This window comes from Trichoderma citrinoviride (genome assembly GCF_003025115.1).
Source record: "Trichoderma citrinoviride strain TUCIM 6016 unplaced genomic scaffold BBK36scaffold_3, whole genome shotgun sequence".
NCBI lineage: Eukaryota > Fungi > Ascomycota > Sordariomycetes > Hypocreales > Hypocreaceae > Trichoderma > Trichoderma citrinoviride.
In genome coordinates this window covers 258-16,926 of record NW_020194711.1, presented here as the reverse complement: position 1 = coordinate 16,926, position 16,669 = coordinate 258, and the positions used below count along the sequence as shown (strand labels likewise).

Here is a 16,669-nt window from a genome sequence, read left to right as displayed (position 1 = left end):
GTTGTAAGATACATTTCGAACGTCAGTTAATGAAGCAATATTTCTCTAGCTATTGCGACAATGGTTATCTAGTACTGAATATCTTGTTTCTTCTTCCATTTTAACCTTCTAATTAGTATTGGCCTGGCTTGTCAGTAGGCCCTTTTGCCTCTTTCATGGCCACCCTCCTTGGACAAGGCCAGCGTGAATCGGCCTTTCAATCGTCAAAACCTGTAGGACTGTACTACGTGAGATGTCCTAGGATTGTAGCACTGAACTGTTACACCGCATTTTGGTTGATCATCCTTTCGTAATGTAGTTCAACCTCGTCGTAAGCGCGCCTAACGGTCGAGACAATAACATCCAGCTCGTCCTCTGAGATGTTGAACGGAGGTGCAAGGAGAATATGATCTCCAATTACGCCGTCAACTGTTCCGACGCAAGGATATACCGCCACACCGTGATCGAATGCTGCCTGGTAAACAAGTGCCCCGAATCCAATTGACGGCTTGAAGGGAGTCTTTGTTGACTTGTCTCGGACAAACTCCAACGCCCACATCAACCCACGTCCGCGGACGTCGCCGACATACTTGCAGTGTTGAAGTTCACTACGCAGACGCCGACCAAGCTTCCTACCCAACTGGGCGCACCTGGAGACCAAGTTTTCCCGCCGTATAATTCTCTGCACAGAAAGTGCTGCTGAGCATGCGGTCGGATGCGCCTGAAAGGTATGTCCGTGATTGAAGACGGATGTGCCGTGTCGTAAAGCGTCGACTACTCTCTCATTAACCAACATGGCCGCAAGAGGCACGTATCCGCCACCCAGGCCTTTGCCGATGGTAACAATATCGGGCAAAACGCCACCGTCCTCTTGTTCAAAAGCAAAGTACGATCCTGTGCGACCCATACCACAAAGAATCTCGTCAAAGTGCAACAAGATTCCATACTTGTCGCAAAGAGATCTCACTCCACTGAAATAGGCCTTGGGAGCGGTCACACAGCCAGATGCAGCTCCGACTACTGGCTCAGCTCTAGGGTTGCGAAGAGGAAAGAAGGTATTAGAGGTCTGCACGAAATGCCAAGTCTTGCGAGAGCGGAGACTTACATGAAAGAGATAATCTTCTCAGGCCCAACGCTTAAAAAGTGAGCCTCTAGTTCAAAGACTAGTCTCTTCGCATATTTCTCCTCTGTTTCGCCATCGTGTCGGTAGCGATACTCAAATGCAGGATCGACAAATGATACATTGGGCAGAAGGATGTCTTCATACGGCACTCGCCGTCCTCGGACCGACGATATTGACATGGCACCAAGGGTGTTTCCATGGTATGCCTGTCGACGTGATACAAAATGCTGCCGTTGGAGCTCCCCCTTCTCAACGAAATACTGTCGCGCAATCTTGAGTGCAGATTCGTTCGCCTCGCTACCACTTCCCACAAAGAAGGCCCTCGTCAGGCCATGGGCAAAGAGACCGCCCTTGCCATCAACAGCAGTGGTAGGCTCAAGGACCAACCTTGCCAGGTTCTCAGCGGCCGTAGTTGTATATGCGCCTGTGTGGATGTAATTTGTCCGTTGCATCTGCGCCGCGGTGTCTGCAATAACTTGGGGGTTGCCGTGACCTATGACAGCTACGGCAGCTCCTCCGCAAGCATCGAGTATAGAACGACCGTCGGCTAAATGCAGATAGCTGCCACTCGCACGGTAAACGACGTGGGGATGAGTAACCAAAGACCGATGAAGCAAGGCGGGCCTCTCTATTGTGTCCAGGGAGGACTGGGCTTCTGGTGTAGAACTTTGTTTGGAGTCCCGTCGCGCTGCGGATACCTGGTCATCGATCTCCGGTTCGAGCGTGCGAAGTCTTGACATCTCGGGAATGAGAGACATAGCTAACCATTGTATACTGAAAAGTGGCCGAAAAAAAAAAAAAAAGCTTCTCAAGGAAGAGATTGAACGAGTGATGCTGGGCGTAACGGGGAAGGCTACCTCTTGTTTAGTATGGGGTATGAATGGGACGACAACTCGCGGTCATATTTTGACAAAACAAGAAGATAGTATCAATAAGTCTGCCTCAACAATGAATGCATATATATATTTGTGACTCTACTTTCCCACAAGGCGTTTATCTTCTTCAATCGATTTGATCGATATGGCTCAGGCGAGACTGCCATCGCAAAGCCGAAACGCGAAATGCGAAGGGACATGGAGGCTATCCGGACTGGGATGATACCTACCTTGATTTCAAACAGAACCAATCCACACGCTGTTGATTGGAAAACAAGGTATGTATTTCATATTTTGCTAACATTCATCGAGGCACATTAGAAATATCAACATGATACAACGGTTTCCCGCATAGCCAAAATTCTTTTCTTCGAGACCGACGAACCACCCGCCCGGCTGTGCTACACAGCATCACCTAGCGGCACAAGAAAAAGCGGCAATACAGCCGCCGCATTGAACAATCCTGCAATCCAGAACTTTTTCCCAAGCGAATTGTACCCGTGCGGGTGGCTTGGCGACGGCGGCAGACGAACTCCCGGCTGGTACTTGAAGATCAAGGTGTAAAGGAGACCCCCAATGTTGCCGCCAGCGCCAACGATACCGGCCACAGCACCAATATTTTTTGGGCGCAGGTGGCCGTAGATCGAATAACAGGCGCCGTTGGCTGCGAACCCGGTGACTGCAATTGCAACAAGGAAGCCGATTACGCCGCCGATAGTAGCGTCATTTTTGTTGATGTAGACCCCTAGGCCAATCATGGCGATCCCCTGAGACAGAGCGGTGGTCAGGAGCCAGTACATTTTGGCACGGAGCCCAAATCGGGCGTAGAGAAGGTCTGACATTATCCCTCCCAGCGGCCGAGCGAACAAGTTCATGAGGCCGTAGGTGGACGCTGCATAGGCTGCATCTGTGATCGTGAACGACTTGCTAGCAAATAGAGTGTTGATCAACCCAGGGAGCGCCGCGTCCATCGCTGTTTCGAGGCCAAAGGTGAGGAGATAGCATAAAGCACACGACCAGACGCGGAGGTCGGCAAGGATCTTGAGCAGCGCCGCAAGGGTCAGCGGCTCCGACTGTGCAGTATCCACTTCGGCAGCCGGGGACGGAGGCTCCTCCTTGGTGGGCTCCGTATCTGACGTTTTGGAATTCGCGGGTTCCTGAGCGGGGGCGTGTTCGGAATGCACGAACATGTGCTGTGGTTGACGTGCTTCCTCCCGATCACCAACCGGGACCTTCTCTACGGCCAAGCTGCCCACCTGGTGGCGCTGTGACCATTTGCCGCCAGGGTGGTCTCTTCCAAACAGCAGAATGATGACGGCGACGAGCAATAGGCATGGCACAGGAACCGTGACAAAGCATAGACGCCAAGCGAGGTGAGGGCTGTAACCCGCCTTGACGTATCGTTGGTACAAGCCGATCATCACGGCGACAGTCACTCCACCACCCAGGTTACCCCAGCCACCCGAAAAGGCGTTGGCGGTGCCAACAATGGACTTGTCAAAAAAAGTGGTGGTGTAAGCTTGGGTCGGAACAAAGGTGCCCCCAAGGATAGAGATGAAGAATCGCACCGCCTCTAGTCCTTGGATATTGGTAACCAGTGCCGCCAGGCCTGACGGAATGGCACCGAGCACGAGGAGGGCAGCCAGGACTTTGCGAGGCCCGAATTTATCACATGCGGGACCAGCAATCAGACGCACGATCGCCGTGCCGCCGAGAGAAGCTAGGTTGGAGTTGGTGACCTGGTCCTGGGTAAGGTTGAGATCCGCTTTCACCGCCTCAGGCACAAGGGGAGAAAACGCAAACCAGGAGAAAAAGGCCACGAAGAATCCTAGCGTGGCAAGCCAGAAGGCTGTGGAGTAGAGATCCCAGATCCGAAACAGCGGAAAGGTGAAGCTTTTCCCATTCAGAGGGTTAACTTCGGCTGGCCGCCATAGTGAAGACATTCGGAATGCGGAGTTGCGGGTAGACTTGACATTCCATTCTTTCGCATTCTCACTTGCCTCATTAGTGCGGAAACCGTTGTTATGCCGGATAAAGTATGTGGTTTGATGTGATCCACTGCTGATGGATGGTGATTCGCTAGCAACAATCTCCTTTGAGATTTCAAGTGACTTGGCTTCTTGCGTTCCAGAGGTTGGTGGTCTCGAAGGATTGTCTCCCTCTTCTCCTACTGCAGTGCTAGCCATTGTTTCGCTTGCGTATGACGTGATGTTATGAAAGCTAGATGTGCGAGCCAATGTATATGCGGAATATCGGGTGGGTATAACGAGTTGGTGTTTCTGTTGCTTCAAACAACCGAGCTATCACATAGAACACGTTAATACGGTTACTACTCAGAAGAATGGTGAGGAAACCCACGCTTTTGATAATCTGTAAGGTTAACCAAGTATAAAAACGATAGAGAGGCCGTTGAAACTGTATGACTGGTGACAACCGCCAAGAAGGGTCTAGGAGGGCGTCGATATTGTACGAAATATATCCAGCTTTGTTTCGCCTTCATAGTCTTCTAAGTACGCTGATTGTTCTATTATAATCGGATGCTAGGACTCATGGTTGGATATTGTGTCATTCAGAGAGCACTCAAGTGAGGCACCATTGACGGACAGATAACAGCTCAAGGCCATACATGTAGGCTTATCGCTGGAGTTGATACGAAGACAACAAAACCGGAGATGCAAAATCCAAACTCAACTCTCAAGTACCGCCTTGGGGTGAGATATCAGTATCTCTACTAGGGCGGGATAATTCTCACCCTGGCATCTACGTGGCTGCATAATCTCCGATTCTCTCCTGGATTGGATAGTTGGCACCACGATGGAGATCGACTATGCAGACATTTCGGGGGCGTTTCCAGGACCAACAGCGCAAGGAAGGGGTGAAAGAGTACGAAGTAGGCGTAGCAGGATTGCTGATAAGACGGACTAATTTAATAGGCCAGCGATGAGCCGGAGTAAGAAAATAACGCCAGGTTAGAGAGTAGAGCTAAGTCGTGGGTAGTGGGTGCCGGACTGTTGGTACCTACTGATAGACGATCCTGGTCTACTGGAACCAGAGATAAAAACGGGTAGGTGATGCCAACAGATGTTGACATCTATGGCTGGCTCTTTTCCGAGGGTGTAAGCGTGTAAGTCAGTTATCGATGGTGGCTATAGCAGTGATTACTTCGTATGTCGGATTGTTCGATGCAACGTGCAGCAGGATGACTTTAACCACCAATATAAGCATCACGGTATATGTGCACTCCGTGAGCTTGAAACTGACCACTACGGGGGAAGGTAGAAGTTATGTTCCTCAGAGAATAGAGGCAACAGAGAGGCAACAGTTTTGAAAGACTATGTACTATGTCTACCAGTCAAGCGCACCGCTGCCGCCACAGGTTTGCAAGGGGTTTGCACGTGTCAACTGGTCTCTCATCTTACCAGGGAGTATAGGCTCTGCAATCTCAATTGATGCCTCCGCATCCTTAACTATGGCTTTCACCTCTTCATCTGCCTTTCGCAACATCCATTTCGTTGTTGAAAGCACAGCATCAAGTGCTTCTGTCGGAGGAAGATAGACGAGTATTGCATCATTCTGCTCATCTGCCTTAACCTCGAATGTCATGATGGAGTAGTTGGTGTCTGAGCAGCTCCCGCCCCCTTCAGTCGCTTTGGGTTTCAGCAAGTAGTTTCTCTTGTGTAGCGGACAGGAGACGTACTCCTGTCCCTGCTCATCTTCACCTATCAGGCCGTCTGCCAACACAAACGCTTTTTTGTGAGGACACATGTTCTGTGATGCGCGCAAGCCTCGACCTGGAATATTCCACACAGCTAGCTGAACTTCTCCATACTTGACGGCGACAGATGTTGGTGCATCAATCTGGCGGTTCAACTCTGAAAGTTTGCAGATGACTTGCCAGTCCCACCTTGCATCTTTTGCAATGTCTCGCAAATTGAAGTGCAGAGGGGAGTTGTCCTCAGGCCAGTCAACAGGACGTTTCTGAGCACGCTCCGTGACTTGCTCGGATACTGTTTGCGTCTCGTCTGTATTGGCAAATTGCTTGAAAGCCTTGCGCCGCTCGGGGTTGTTGACAACATTTGTCCACTCGCAGTGATAGAGGCCAACGAGTACCTCCATCTCCCTTTCCAGGTCCGCGCATATGCCAAGCTTGTCGTCAACGATGACTTCTTTGATGCCCTTGAGACCGCCGGGGTATTTCTCGATCCAGCGAGCCGTTCTCTCAAGCTTGTCTGCTGACTGAATGTAGAATATGAGAAACCGATCCAAGATCCTGATCGCTTCACGTCGGGTCACGTCCTCGACGAGCAGTTCAGCGTGGCGAGGTTTTGCGCCGCCGTTTCCACCCACAAAGACATTCCAACCTTTGGGCGTGGCGATGAGACCGAAGTCCTTACCCTGTGCTTCAGCACATTCCCTAACGCATCCAGATACACCGCCCTTGAACTTGTGGGGAGCGCGTAATCCCTTGTAGCGATTCTCGAGTTCAACGGCGAGACCAACTGAGTCGCCCACGCCATAGCGGCACCAGGTGTTCCCGACACAAGACTTGACCGTGCGCAGCGCCTTACCATAGGCATGGCCACTCTCAAAGCCAGCATCAATGAGCAGCTCCCAGATTCGCGGGAGGTCCTGTTTCTTGGCGCCGAACATGTCGATACGCTGGCCACCAGTGATCTTGGTGTATAGCCCGAACTTGTCTGCGACCTCTCCAATGACTTTGAGCCCCTTTGGCGTGATTTCGCCAGCAGGTAGTCGCGGAACAACCGAATATGTGCCGTCACGCTGCACATTGGCGAGATAGCGATCATTTGTGTCTTGCGTCTGGCGAAGGGAAGGTTCCATGATGTTTTCGTTGTACAACGAACTCAGAATAGATCCGACGGCTGGCCTACAAATTTCACAGCCAAGACTGTCAGGTCTCTTTCCGACAGCACGCATCACTGTCATGAAGTCCTTGAGTTTTCTGAACTTGGTAATCTGGTAAAGATCCTGGCGAGAATAGGCAAAATCCTTGCAGATGTGGTTAGAGATTTCAACACCGGCGTCCTGAAGCGCTCTGTTGAAGATGCTAGTCGCCAAGGGCACACAGCCTCCACATCCCATGCCGCACTTTGTTGAAGTCTTCATCTCTCCAAAAGAACGAATGCCGTCAGTGTTTACACACTCCACGATGTCGCCTTTGCTAACGTTGTGGCAGCTGCAGACTTGAGCATCATGAGGTAAATCGTCACCCTCCTCCTCCCCATCTTTTGTAGCTCCAATGATGAATTCAGACGGCGGCTTCTCGATGGGTTTGCCTGTATTCCACAGGGCCACGAGCTTCACATAATCTTTGACGTCGCCGACCATCATGCCGCCCAAAATGTATTTCCCGTCTGCCGTGAAGATGTACTTCTTGTACACATCCGAAAATGGGTCCCGATAAGTGAGGGCTTTGACCTTTTTCTTGATGTCCTCCGGCGTCAGGGGCATTGCCTGAGCCCTCCGGGCCGCATGGGCACTGGTCGTTCCTGGCAATGGTTTGGTGACTTTTCCCTGATCCGCAAAGAAATCACCGAATGAGGCGACATCCACGCCCATTAATTTGAGCTTGGTGCTGATGTTGGGGGATTTCATCTCTCTCTTGCTGTGGTAGGGACCCTCGGTCAAGTTGAAGGCGAGGACGTCAGCCATCTCCACGCCAGGAGCGATGAGACCAAATGTTTCTCCGAGGAAATTGGCACATTCTCCGATAGCGTATACATGAGGTAAGTTTGTGCGAAGCTGGTTGTCGACGATGAAGCCGCCAGTCGGGTTGGCCACAGCTATCTGGGCGTGTTTGGAAAGATCATCTCGAGGCTTGATTCCAACAGCAAACACGACAATGTCAACGTCATATCCTTGATCCGGCAGTCCATCCTTGCCCTCAAGGAGTAAGCCTGTGAGTCGCTTTTCGTGATTCCATACAAGGTTTCGGACTCGGGCCTGTAGCAGAACCTCAACGCCCAGAGCCCTGACCTTTTCCAGGACCAACGTGCCGCCCTCCTGGTCAAGTTGGCGACTAAGGACCCATCGGTTTCTCTCCACCAGGACAACTTGGTCAACATCTTCGAGATCCAGTAGAGCCTTGGCTGCCTCTAAGCCGAGAAGACCGCCACCGATAACAGCTGCTTTGCGAATGCGATGCCCAAGAAAGCTGGGGGCATTGGCGGCATAATCGATGATATTGTCGAGATCCTTTATTGTTCTGTATACGAAGCAACCTCTGATGCTTTCGAATTGCTTGTGAGAGACGTAGGGCGGCAAGGCAGCGTCGGAGCCGGTGGCGAGGACGCACTCATCATAGTGGAAATCTCGTCCATTGGCTGTTGTGAGAGATTTGGCTTGCGCATCGACTGAAATGACAGGATCGGATGTATGATATGTAAGTTTTCCCTCTGTATGTGACGAATACCATTCCAGCGGGTTGAGGTAAAGCTCCTCGGTGGAACGATTTGTAAAGTACTGCGTGAGGCCAACGCGGTTGTATGCGACATACGGCTCCTCGCCAAAAACGGTCACTTCCCACTCATCGCGGCCACTGTCCAGGTCGTACTTCAGAAGCTTCTCAATAAAGGCAATACCAACCATGCCAAAGCCAACAACAGCGACGCGCTTCCTAGACCGCGGCTGACGGTTCTCTGACCATGATTGCATATCGCCAGCTACTCCGTTCATCTTGTGCTTTGAGTTTGGAGGCAACCAAGAACATGAGAATGCTCATGAACTCATGGCTGCTGCGATCCCGGTCAATTGCCTAGTTTTATCGAGAGGCGTGAAAACAACACCTCATTCTTCTTCAGCACAAAACAGCCAGCACCCCTATAGGGTGGGGGTAACATAGGAAACATCGACGCTCCGAGGAATTGCATACGACAGTCGAGCTCGCGCCTGTCTGGGAAGCATGAAATGGCATTTTCCCATCTCCCAGCTCCTCGGAGAACCCAAAAGTATGAGTTCAGTGCCATATCTGCCGCTTTGGGGGACATGTGCTAGGATGGATATATGCTACGGGATGCGTGTTCCGTCAGTGGAAATGAGTCATTGCTGAGACTCAAGATTCGCAATCGTCATACGACGTACTCTGCAGCGTGTAAGTGATAGATAGTATAAGCAGGTTCCAAGATAACTGACGGCCCTAGTCTTCATGACGGACATTCATATTTTCTTTCTCCTCGGTCAGAACACGATATGCGTTTGTCCATGCGTTTGTCGTAAGGTGAGATTCTATTACACTTGGGCATATCAACTACATCAGTAGGCGCAATCGCTCATCCGCGGAGAAGCTCACTCGAGATAGCGATTTAGGCAAAGAGCACCAAGGACCCTGTATACCTAGCAAACACAAACTCCCATTGCTTTATCGGACCAGGTTGGTTTTTACAGCAAAGACGAATGAGGAACTCGGGGGAATAAGCAAGCCATTTGCTGAGACGTTATCGCTGGACGTCAATTGGCTCCTGATGTGGGCCGGTATAGTGGTAGGAATCCCGGGGGCGACCTTAGCCTCGATGTTGGAGCGGATATCGTGCAGCGAATCGCGTATTATAGATCTCAAATGTCAACCCAAACGGTACTGTGCAGCGGAATACGGACTATGCGGTAACTCGGTGTTTTGCGACTCAAAATCTGCCATGCAGTATGGAATGAATGGCACGTTATAGCATCTCCGGAGATGGTCATTCAATTCCAAGTACTTCTTCCCGTTCAAGTTGTCTTCCAAAAACCCCAAGGAAGAATTCCCGATGGTTAGCAAGAGCATTCTGGTAGTCACTTCTTCTCGCACGCTATAGTCACGCCTTGCCGACTAGACAGAGTCATTTTTTTGTTGTCTCTCGTTGGGCATCCTCTACTGCCTTGCCTATACAAGATATTCGTTATGGCAACAAACCAGCTGGATTCAGACTCCCAGTTTGGGAGTGGAGAGGAATGGTCTTCTTCGATTCCATCGTCACCTGGACCGTCGCCCGAGTCGTCGTCTCCGACAACGCCAGTATCATGTAGCCCATGCTTAGCAGCCAAACCAGAAACGGATCCAGATTTCCAAGAGGCTATCTTGGATGCTACTTTGAGTTACGACTTTACTTCGCTTCCTCCTATCCCGAAGGCTGAGGCCATACAGCCGTTAGCTTCCGACGCCCAAACTCCAGACAACTGGGTTGCACGAGATAGCCGGATGATCCGACTCACGGGGAAACATCCGTGCAATGTCGAGGCCCCCTTGTCCGCCCTGTTCAGAGCCGGATTCCTGACACCTCAAAATCTATTTTATGTGCGCAGTCATGGGGATACACCGAGGTTCAGCCCAAAACAAGCGCAGGAATGGAAACTCCGAGTCCATGGGCTTGTCGAAAACGAGTTCGAATTCTCTATTCAGGAGCTGAAGGAGAGGTTCCCGGTTGTCACGCTCCCTGTCACTCTTGTCTGCGCTGGCAACCGTCGAAAGGAGCAGAATATGGTGGTCAAGGGACTTGGGTTCAATTGGGGTGCAGCAGGTGTATCAACCGGTCTGTTTACTGGCGTCTACCTGGCTGACATCCTCGACTACTGCAAGCCCAAACATCCCCTTCTCTCCGCATATCCCTCTTATGACAAACCTGTTACTGGACGTGCGCGCCACGTTGTTTTTGAGGGTGCGGATGAGTTACCCAAGGGCAAATATGGTACATCACAGAGGCTCAGCTGGGCATTGGACCGCAGCAAGGGCATGCTGATCTCTTGGGGTCTCAATGGTGAAGATCTTTCTCCCGACCACGGTTATCCTCTGCGATTGGTTGTGCCAGGCCAGATCGGTGGACGTATGGTGAAGTGGCTTCAACGGATCGAGGTCTCGGATCGCGAGAGTCAGCATTATTTACACTTCTTCGATAACAAGCTTTTACCCACCATGGTAACGGCCGACCAGGCCAGAAGCGAAGATAAATGGTGGTACGATCCCAAATACATCATCAATGAGCTCAACGTGAACGCGGCAATTTGCTCACCTGCTCACGAAGAGATACTTCAACTGGCTCCTGAAACATCCACCACACAAGAGGTAGCCATTGAAGGATATGCCTACACCGGTGGAGGTCGACGTATTACTCGCGTTGATATCACCCTTGACGATGGCAAATCTTGGAAGCTCTGTGATATAAGGTACCCAGAGGACCTTTACCGAATGTATCCAATCCACGACCACCCCTACTTTGGTAACATCGACTTAAGCACGACTGATATGAGCTTTTCTTGGTGTTTCTGGAAGGTGGACGTTGATGTCAAATCCCTGCTAGGAGATGGGGATGCCGGGTTCGTCGCGGTGCGGGCAATGGATGAAGCTCTGAGCATCATGCCGCGGGACATGTACTGGAACGCCACCTCCATGATGAACTCTTGGTGGTTTCGTGTTGCTGTCTACAGGGAAAACTCTGGACAGACCCTTCGATTCGAACATCCAACTGTGCCAGGCAACGCGGGCGGTGGCTGGATGCAGCGTATGAAGGAAGCCGGAGCGGATCCGAGATTCCCAAATTTCGGAGAGAACAACGCTTCATCCGCTGCTATCACAACAGATACACATGGACCACGAGGAAACCTACCCAGCGAGGACAGTAAAAGCATGATGGTCAATCCAGACAAAGCATCAACAGTCATTACAGCGTCTCAGCTCGCGGAGCATGCCGACGGAGAGGGACCGTCTCCGTGGTTTGTCGTCGAAGGACATGTGTATGATGGAACGCCCTTCCTTTTAACCCACCCTGGTGGAGAACAGTCCATTCGCCTGGCTGCTGGTGAGGATGCCACTGAAGATTTTATGGCTATTCACTCAGTAGATGCAAAGAAGATGTTGAGAGATTACCATATAGGAGTGTTGGAGCATCCCACAGCACCGCCGATACCTCCAATAGCAAGAGCTGAGAATCTGGATGATCCATCGAAGCCATTTCTCGAGCCGAAGGTATGGAAGAAAGTCCAACTGGTCCAGAAGAGAACAATCTCCCATGATTCACGAATATTCCGTCTCGCCTTGCCAAACGAAGAGCAACTTCTGGGCTTGCCAGTAGGACAGCACATTTATCTACGAATCAAGAAAACCGACAAAGCAAGCGGAAAAGTTCAAATCGTGCAGCGAGCGTATACTCCGTATAGCTGCAGCACCCAGCGCGGGTTTATCGATCTTCTGATCAAAGTGTATTTCCCGTCAGACAAGTCATCGCATGGCAGCGCTACTTTTAATGGAGGCCAACTGACCATGCTGCTGGAGAACATGGCGATCGACGGAAATTCGGATGAGACGACACTGGAGCTGAAAGGACCTGTTGGATATTTCACCTATGCCGGCAATGGTCAGATTCAGTGGAGGTCGAACAACCGACTCCGCACTGTCAGAAGGTTGGCCATGATCGCTGGTGGCAGCGGTATTACCCCTATATGGTCCACGTTGAAGGCTATTTCAGACGAGTCATCGTCCAGACAGGGCAACTCGGTCGAAGTATGGCTCATCTATGGTAACAGACAGGAGAGTGATATACTAATTCGTGACGAACTGGATCATATCTCACGCTGTATGAACGGAAAGCTGCATATATGGTATGTTCTGAGCTCTGACCAACTCGGTGCAGACTGGAGGATGGGACGCGGACATATTGACTTGGAGTGTCTCCAACAACACCTTCCGCCACCGCCTTCTGTCCAGATTGGCACAGACCTTGGGGATACGCTGGCGTTAGTCTGTGGTCCCCCAGCTATGGAAGCAAGCGTCTCGGCTGGACTGCAAAAGCTCGGATGGAGTGTTGAGCAAAACATTGTGTTCTTCTAGTCTAATAATAGGAAGTCGAACGTTTGTGAGAGCCTTTAACGCATATATGTTAGTCATACCGATGTTGAGTAGTTTCACAAGATGAAGCAGATTTATACCTGCGTAGGCACGAGCGGGATCAAAGGATTCTATAACCTGCTGAAAACTCTCTGTGCAGTTTCGACCCAAGCATTATCACCTGCTAGATTCAGATGATTGTCTTATCTGTAAACGTGATCTAGTGCTGCAGACGAAGATAATCAACAGATTTCCACATGTCCCAGATGCCAGGATACAAACAAGGGGTAGCGCAATAAACCCCAAAGACCCACCAGTGGAGGATTCAGAAGTCTGTGATCTGCAGAAGCGGAGTAATAGAGGTGACGGGTAGGGAGGGATGCGAAGACCTCTTTCATGGTTGCTCGAGCTTCCTCTATTTCCGGAAACTGTGTTCACACTGAAAGTTCGGCATCTACTAACCGAGCTAGGCTAATAGAGGCAATTGCAAGTCTTACAATGCGGATAAACAGCCCCCGTCATCGCGGTTGGTAATCTCTCAATGCACGCACGAGTTCCTAAACGCACACAGACATTTCCCAAACGGCACACAGACAGGAAATATCCCGCAATACTAGAGAGAGTTGATTTCTTTCTATAATATCTTTCGATTCGCATACAATTTCTCTCCATCCAAGGTACTTTAGATTCTTTACTAAGCCACGTTAAGTTGGCGTTAATATTTGGGTCTCTGTGATTAAGTTCTAAGAGGCCAGTGCCACTCTAAGCTGGTTCTGTTTCTATTCTTGTTTAGTAATTAGTAGACAAGATGTGATTAATATACTGTTACGATTTTGAAAGACATATGGGAGAATATAGAGTGATCTTAGATAAAGGGTAATTTGCCAGAAATAGCTCCCTGTAGCATTATCTGATAAAAGCAATATACTACAACTATAGAATTGCATATAGGTACGGATTGTGTAGTAATTGCTCGGAATTAAGCTCCTGGGGAATATTCGCATCTCCGACAACCTCAAGCACAGAGGTTATATGAAACAACATGAGAATTGGAAGAGAGATTCCAGTCTGACTGGTCCATTTATCTTGGTTTGAGGAACTTTGAACCCGTCCACCGTGTACCTCAACCTGAAATCGGAGGGACCGTGTTTCAAGACCACTGACATGCTCTAATAGGAAGCTGCCGGTATTCCTGCAGTCTGTCCCAACCGCTCTTCGCAGTATTACAATAGGTATATAATAGGCACCGGTTCGGTCTTGAATCAAATATTGTCTATCAGCTCAATCCATCAAATCCACTCCTTTACAATTCTTTCTCTTCTTAACACTTCGATCTATAGTCCTGGTGACTCGATCTACTTACGCTCCTTTACTCTTTTCATTATTACGTCTCAGCTTCTTCAGCAACCAACTAAGAATAACTCCACCCAATCCGTCAAAATGGTTAACAAGGCTATTGTCGCTTCTCTTCTCTTTGGTGCTGCTATCGCCGGGCCTACTGGCAGCAGCAAGAACTCTGTGTCCAGAGCCGTTTCCAAGCGAGCCGTTGGCGAGATTGTCACCAGCGCCCTTGCCCGCTTCGATAACTCAAACGGTGCAGATGGTGTGGGTGCTGGAGCCGACTCCTACACTCTTTATCTCGGTGACGGCAGCGTTGGGGCCGGCTGGCCCGACCAGAGCAGCTGGGTCTCTTTCGACGACATGTTCGCCTCCAACAAGGCCACCATGCTCTCCTCTTGCACCAATCTAGGAGGTGAAGCCAACACCAGCGAGGATGAGGTCCAGGCCATCCACGACGGTATTGAGGCCGCTGCTGCAGCCAGTGGTGTGGACCACCGTTTTATCCTTGCTGTTCTTATGCAAGAGTCCAAGGGCTGCGTGCGTGTTGGGACTACCAATTTCGGCGTTCGCAACCCGGGTCTGCTCCAAGATCATGACGGTCTTGCAACCTGCAACGAGGGAGGCGTTGTCCAGAACCCTTGCCCGTCTGCCACTATTGCGCAGATGATTCTGGAAGGCGTTGCTGGAACTCCCACTGGCGATGGTCTGGCCAACACTATTAACCAGGCTGGAACCAGCGACGTCTCAGCCTTCTACCGTGGTGCTCGAATCTACAACTCGGGCTCTATTTCCAGCACTGGCAACCTCGAAAGCAACATTGCTACTCACTGCTATGCCAGTGACGTTGCTAACAGATTGACTGGTTGGGTTAACGCTCCAAGCGCCTGCACTTGTGATGCTGACCCTGCTAGCTGTGGAGTTGTCCTGAACTAAGCATTATGCATAGTCCTAATAGAGGATGTTATATGTTTACTAAACTGCGGGATATTAATCTAGGTATATATACCTGCTTAAGCAGCGCTTAAGCTTAGTAAATAGCTAGGGTATTATATTATAAGGGTAGTATAGAGATGTTCTTATGTTAGCTTTATAAACAGGCTGTGCCTTTAATTGCCTAAGAGTTTGCCTTTCTTAAAATAATAAAGCACCTGCCAGCCTACCTGTCTAATCCGCGTCAAGTCATGCCACAGCTCGATAAAAAGAAGCAGGCCCGCAGGCCTATGCGCCATACGCCAGCTTATATAGACAGGGGCCATGGCTTAATGCGCTACAGCTTAATAAAAATAACCAGGGCGCGCCCTTACAGCAAAACCCTAAGACCTTAAAAACAGAAACCCTAACCTTATATACTAATACTATATAAGTATATATATATAACCACCTACCACCTACCCTATATACTATAACAGCAGGTAAGGAAGGCTATGCCCTTATAAGTATAATATATGAAAAGCAAGAAAAGGGAGAGAGAGGAGGGGGGCGTAAGGCTATAGTAGTATAGTAAGTAGTATAATATAAGTGTAAGTATAGGTAGTAAGTAAGTAAGTAAGTATAGTAAGGGTAGTAAGTATAGTAAGTATAGTAGTAATAGTAAGTAGTATATAGTAGTGTATATAAGTAAGTAAGTAAGTAAGAGGTAAGTAAGTAAGTAAGTAAGTAAGTAAGTAAGTAGGTAGGTATTAAGAAGGAAGGGAAAGTATTAAAGAAGGGAAAGCTATATAAGGCTAAGGCATAGGAAAGAGAGGGTTAGATAGGATAGTAAGTAATATATAGTATAGATAAGGTAAGTATAAGTAAGTAAGTGTATATAAGTATATATAAGTAAGTTAGTAAGTAAGTAATAGTAGTATAAGTAAGTAAGTAAGTACCTAGGTATAAGGAAGGAAAAGGTATAATAAGGAAGGAAAAGGTATAAGGAAGGAAAAGTATAAAAGAGGGAGAAGCTATATAAGGCTAAGTAAGGTAAAGGAAGGAAAGAAAAAAAAAAAAAAAAAGAGAGAGAGAGATAAATAGTATAGTAAGTAGTATAAAAGGTATAAAAGGAAAAGCTATATATATAATAAAATATAAGCAGGTTATAAAGTAGTCTTTTTTTATTCTCTCTTTTTACTTAATCTTTCCCTTTTTTATCTAACCCTTTACCTTTTTTTTCTATATATTATATATTATATATATATTATTATTATATATAGTATTACCTTTTATATTATATAATAGTAGCTAGCTCTTCTTTTAGTTTATTTATCTTTATTCTCCCTCTCTTTATTTTATCTTTCCCTTTATTTATCTATTTATCCCTTTACTTTTTATATTATTATATAATAAGTAGCTATACTATTTACCTATTTATATACTACTCCTCTTTATAAATCTCTATCCTCTTTAACCCTCCTCTCCCCTTTCTCTACCCTTAGCCTATGCCTAGGCCCTTTATTATATTATATTTATTTAATAAATAGCTACCTTAGTGTGTTTTTACTATAGCTATAATAAGGTAGCTGATATATATATAAGCTATAATAAGGTAGCTAATATATA

The 16,669-nt window shown here is 48.6% G+C and overlaps 5 protein-coding genes across 5 annotated transcripts; 2 read left to right on the top strand and 3 right to left on the bottom strand.

Moving 5' to 3' along the window:
- Positions 1-259: 259 nt before the first annotated feature.
- BBK36DRAFT_1166315 (PLP-dependent transferase) lies at positions 260-1,860 on the bottom strand (the record flags this gene model as incomplete). Its single annotated transcript, XM_024894893.1, has 3 exons — positions 260-1,010; positions 1,085-1,728; positions 1,801-1,860. 3 exons carry the CDS (start codon positions 1,858-1,860, stop codon positions 260-262), a joined length of 1,455 nt encoding a protein of 484 aa, XP_024751720.1.
- A 518-nt stretch (positions 1,861-2,378) lies between these two features.
- On the bottom strand, positions 2,379-3,920 carry BBK36DRAFT_1190715 (MFS general substrate transporter; the record flags this gene model as incomplete). The annotated part of the gene is made up of 2 exons (XM_024896680.1): positions 2,379-3,050; positions 3,204-3,920. The coding sequence occupies 2 exons, from the start codon at positions 3,918-3,920 to the stop codon at positions 2,379-2,381; spliced, it is 1,389 nt and encodes a 462-aa protein (XP_024751719.1).
- A 1,402-nt stretch (positions 3,921-5,322) lies between these two features.
- BBK36DRAFT_1112193 (putative nitrite reductase) lies at positions 5,323-8,652 on the bottom strand (the record flags this gene model as incomplete). The annotated part of the gene is made up of 1 exon (XM_024889784.1): positions 5,323-8,652. The coding sequence occupies one exon, from the start codon at positions 8,650-8,652 to the stop codon at positions 5,323-5,325; it is 3,330 nt and encodes a 1,109-aa protein (XP_024751718.1).
- Positions 8,653-9,874: 1,222 nt separating this feature from the next.
- Positions 9,875-12,793, top strand: BBK36DRAFT_1112267 (nitrate reductase; the record flags this gene model as incomplete). The annotated part of the gene is made up of 1 exon (XM_024889792.1): positions 9,875-12,793. One exon carries the CDS (start codon positions 9,875-9,877, stop codon positions 12,791-12,793), a length of 2,919 nt encoding a protein of 972 aa, XP_024751717.1.
- A 1,437-nt stretch (positions 12,794-14,230) lies between these two features.
- Positions 14,231-15,064, top strand: BBK36DRAFT_1111874 (hypothetical protein; the record flags this gene model as incomplete). The annotated part of the gene is made up of 1 exon (XM_024889745.1): positions 14,231-15,064. One exon carries the CDS (start codon positions 14,231-14,233, stop codon positions 15,062-15,064), a length of 834 nt encoding a protein of 277 aa, XP_024751716.1.
- Between the last annotated feature and the right edge of the window lie 1,605 nt (positions 15,065-16,669).